Source organism: Dictyostelium discoideum (assembly GCF_000004695.1).
Source record: "Dictyostelium discoideum AX4 chromosome 1 chromosome, whole genome shotgun sequence".
Lineage (NCBI taxonomy): Eukaryota > Evosea > Eumycetozoa > Dictyosteliales > Dictyosteliaceae > Dictyostelium > Dictyostelium discoideum.
Window position 1 is genome coordinate 3547920 of NC_007087.3, and position 5000 is coordinate 3552919.

A 5000-nucleotide genomic window follows, 5' to 3' on the forward strand; every position below is an offset into this window, starting at 1 on the left:
TTTTAGCACATATTCCATTATTTTTATATCCATTTTTAAATACATCAAGTAAGAATAGACCTTTTGAATATTTAAGATTAACAAGTTTAGGTGTAATTGGTGCATTGGTTAAAGTCGATGATAGTACAGTAATCGATTTTTTATTATCTACAGAGATTATGACACTATGTGTAAGAATCATGGAAACTGGTTCAGAGTTATCTAAAACAGTTGCAACATTTATCGTACAAAAGATATTATTGGATGATATGGGTTTAAATTATATTTGCGTTTCAAATGAAAGAATTATGGCTTTCTTATCGGTTTTGGCAAATATGATTCAACAATTAATTGATCAATCTTCACCAAGATTATTAAAACATGTCATTAGATGTTATTTAAGATTAACTGATAATCCAAAGTAAGTTTTATTATTATTATTATTATTATTATTATTATTATTATTATTATTATTATTATTATTATTATTATTATTATTATTATTATTATTATTATTATTATTATTATTATTATTATTAATGTAACACACACATTTATACACAATTATTAATATTCTAATAATTATTATTTTTTAAAAAAATTAGATCAAAAGAATCATTAAGACAATTTTTACCAGAATCATTAAAGAATGGTACATTTAATTCACATTTAAAGGATGAAAAAGATTTTACAACAAAAAGATGGTTATCTCAATTATTATTTTTGTTGGGTGATCCTTCACAAGCAAATGCTTTTAATCCAAATTTAAATCCATCAATTAATACTCCACCAAATTTATCTGCTCCACTAAGTAATATCAGTGCTGCAATCAATCAATCTCTTAGTAGAAATTTAAATATGCATAATTGATTAGTGTATCATTAATCAAACCTAAAATAAAAAAAAAAAACTAAAAATAAACAAAAAAAAAATAAAAATAAAAAAAAAAATCTAAAAATAAACAAAAAAAAAAATAAAAAATAAAATAAAAAAAAAAAAATTTTAAAATAAATAAATAAATTTTAATAATAAAAAATAAAATATAAAGAAAAAAAATAAAAAAAGGAATAATTACTTAGCAATTTTTGCTTTTTATTTTATTTTTTTATATTATTATACATAAACAAATTATAATTTCGGATAAATGATAAGGATTTATCTTATTGTCGGGGACATTAAATGTAATATGATATTTTAATTATTATTTTTTTTTTTTTTTTTAATTTTTTATTTTTTTTTTTTTTTTTTTATTTTTTTTAATTTTTGAAATTTTTTTTTTTATTTTTTTAATGTTGTTCAGACTTTTTTTTTATTTTTTATTTTTTATTTTTTATTTTTTATTTTTTTTATTATTTATTTTTTATATATATTAAAAAAGAAATCAATAGCAATAAAATATTTATACAATAAAAAAAAAAAAAAAAAGTTTATTAGAGTTGTTGTCCATTATTATTATTTTTTAAACTTTTTTTTTTTTATAAAAAAAGAATGGTTAGTAGATTATTTTCATCAATCGGCGAAGTGTTAGCACCACCACCCGTGCATTCAGAACTTGATGATTTAAAAGCCCATTGGAGAGCAATTAGGTCATTTTATATTGACAAAAGAGGTAATTATTATTATTATTATTATTTATTTATTTATTTATTTATTTATTATTTTTACCTATTCTAATTTTATGTTTTTTTTATTTTTTTTTTTTTTTTTTTATTTTTAAAATTCATTTAATAAGATGATATTCAAAGTTTTCACGAATATCAATTACCAGGTCATTTAATATCAATGGGATTTATTTTAGCAGGTGAAAATAAACAAAGTGGTGATGCAGGTCCTTGTTTAGAATTCTTTTTAAAGAATAAAATTTTAGAAACACTTTGTTTATTAGGAGAACACGATGTAAGTTTTTTATTTTTATTTTTATTTTTATTTTTTTATTTTTTTTTTATTTAGTATCATTATCATTATCATAATCATCATTAAATAAATAGTATTATTAATACTAATCATATGATTACTTTTTATATTATTTTATAAATAGAAACCACAAGGTGTTAGAAAATTAATTTTACAAACAATAACAATGTTATTGAGTGATTTATCATTACCATTATTACCACATATGAGTGTACATAGACCAATATGTAGTTTAATTAAAACAATGATAAATAAACAGCAACATTTACAGCAACAGTTAAACCAACAGCAGCAACAACAACAGCAACAACAAAACCCAACAACAGTAACGACAGGATCAACATTATTATTATCATCATCAACATCATCAACAACATCATCATCATCAGCAGTAACAGCACAACAAATTGAGGATGATAGAAGTAAATTGTTACCAATTGGTAGAGTACCACTTCAATCAAATGACGATAGCGAGTTTGTTAGTCTTTTAGAAACACTCGCAATGATTTTAATAAAATATCCAAATCTTATTGGATTCTTTCAAGAGAATTCTTTTAAACAGGGTGAAAATTTTATAGTATTTCAAGGTTTATTAGGTCATCTTTGGACTCATGGTTCAATTGGTGAAAGAGCTAGAAAAGCAATGATACAATGTTTAGAATTGATTTCAGAGGTTTCAACTGATTCCCCTGAATCTGCTTTAACTTCTCCTTCATCTTCAACAACAGGCAGTATTAATAATAACAACAACAATAATAATAATAATAATAATAATAATAATAATAATAATAATAATAATAATAATAATAATAATAATAATAATAATAATAATAATAATAATAATAATAATAATAATAATAATAGCAATCAAGAAGATAATGTTAGTACAGTACTATCACCAAAAAAACAACAAAATATGTTACCACAAGCACAAACTCAACCATTATCTAATAGTACACAATTATATCCTCAAGATGAAAAGATAGAATTTCTTCATCCAGATCCATTATCTTTATTAAATCATTTAAGATTTATGAATGTTATGGTATGTAATAAATATTAAAAATAATTGTAATAGTTGTTATAATATTATTTTATTTTATTTATTAACTTTTTATTTAATTTTTAAAGATCTCAGAGTTGATTAAAACCTATAATTTATTACCAAAAAAGATTCAATCATCTCATTATTCTATATCAGGACCACCAATTTCAACAGAGAATTTAAATATTTTAGAGTATTTTAAATCAAGAGTTTCATTTTGTTGTTCACTTTCATATATTAAACAAAATGTTTGTATTCTACTTTTAATAATAATCATCATCATCATCATCATTATTATTATTATTATTATTATTATTGTTTAGATATTATAAAATTTATACTAATATGTTTATTTATTTATTTATTTTAGAATATTGGTGAATATGTATTAAAATTATGGGAGGAATCATTTTTAGCAGATACATTAGGACCAAATTTATTGGATACAGATGAGGGTAATTCATCAACTACTATGTTATATTTAAAAGAGATATTACCATTATTAGAGGGTCCAATTTTAGAACAAACCATTTCATTTTTATTAGGTGGTATTAATCCAATTCATTTTTTCAATAAAACAACAAATGCTAATAGTTCACCAGTACTTTTAAAGAATAGTAGTTCATCAAATTGTATTACAACAACAACTACTACTATTAATTGTAGAGATGATGAGGATTATTTTATGAAAACAACATTAATTCAAAGAATATCAAGTAAAAATTTTATAGTTTCAATATCAGCATTAAGATTATTTTCAACATTAGTTGGTTTAAGAGATTTTAATACACTTTATAATTTAATTTTAATTCATCTTTATTCAAATTATAACAATAATAATAATAACAATAATAATAATAATAATAATTTTAATTATCGCGGATTAAAGAATTTACAATTAGCACAAAGATCAATCACTAGCTATTTAAATTTATTTGGTAATAAATATTCAAATATATCACAAAACTCTAGTGAATCAAATGGTAATTTATCAAGTATATTTCAAAATAAAGTTAATTCACAAACGAATGGGTATAGTGCATATTTAGTTGATGCACGCTATCAAATTTCATTATACTCTTTAGCTTGTTCAAATTGGCCCTCTCAATTTTTATTTCAACAAAAAGATAATAATAATAATAGTAATAGTAATAATAATAATTTAGCATCACCAACATCTCCAATTAAAAAACAACAAAGTAATGAATCACAATCTTCAAATAATAATAATAATAATAATAATAATAATAATAATAATAATAATAATAATAATAATATCAATAATAATAATGATAATAATTTTAATAATAATAATAATAATATTGAATATCATGGAATGTTTTTAGAAGAACTTTTTGAACTATTTAAAAATTGTCTTTCACTACCAATAGAGATTAATTTTGTTATTACTGGTATTTTTTCAAAACTCTGTTATTATCCTTGTCCACTTTTATTCCCAAATTTAATTCATTGTGATAATAATAATATTAATAGCGAAAATAATAATAACAATAATAATAATAATAATAATAATAATAATAATAATAATAATAATAATAATAATAATAATAATAATAATAATAATAATAGCAATAATAAAAATAATAAAAATAAAGATCAATTAGATGAAGAAGAGTATGATGAAGATGAAGAGTTATTTGAGGGACTTGACGACAATGATGGTGATGATGATGATAAACTGGAAATAAAAACAAAATTAACTAAAAATGAAAATCAAAACAACAATGATAAAAATAACACCAATGATACCAATAATAACCATGATAAAAATAATAACAATAGTCAATCTTATTATAACCCTATTTCAATTTATAATGTTTTGTATAATGTAAGTGTAATGAATATTATTATCCAATTGGAAAATCATAAATAACTATTTACTTACTATTATTTTATTTTTTTATTTATTTATTATTTAAAAAAAGTTATCAAAAGAAATTGAAGAAAGATCGAAATCATATCAATTTTTTAATGAAATTTTAGATAAATTAAGAATTTATATGACAGATTCAAATAGAATTGCATCAAATGAAGAGAATCA

General features: G+C 20.0%; 2 protein-coding genes across 2 annotated transcripts in view; both read left to right on the forward strand.

Moving 5' to 3' along the window:
- Positions 1-849, forward strand: part of DDB_G0269778 (cell differentiation family, Rcd1-like protein) — a gene marked incomplete at both ends in the record, with an annotated part of 1502 nt that extends 653 nt beyond the window's left edge. Inside the window, 2 exons of the mRNA XM_641180.1 lie at positions 7-400; positions 585-849. Of these exons, the coding sequence (XP_646272.1) occupies positions 7-400; positions 585-849 (659 nt within the window). The remainder of the gene's footprint in view (positions 1-6; positions 401-584) is intronic.
- Positions 850-1467: 618 nt separating this feature from the next.
- The window catches only part of DDB_G0269780 (hypothetical protein), a gene marked incomplete at both ends in the record, with an annotated part of 3669 nt that continues 136 nt past the window's right edge, over positions 1468-5000 (forward strand). The window contains 6 exons of the mRNA XM_641181.1: positions 1468-1588; positions 1712-1875; positions 2018-2938; positions 3025-3186; positions 3309-4787; positions 4885-5000. The exon at positions 4885-5000 is cut by the window's right edge and continues 136 nt beyond it. Coding sequence (XP_646273.1) covers positions 1468-1588; positions 1712-1875; positions 2018-2938; positions 3025-3186; positions 3309-4787; positions 4885-5000 — 2963 coding nt within the window. The remainder of the gene's footprint in view (positions 1589-1711; positions 1876-2017; positions 2939-3024; positions 3187-3308; positions 4788-4884) is intronic.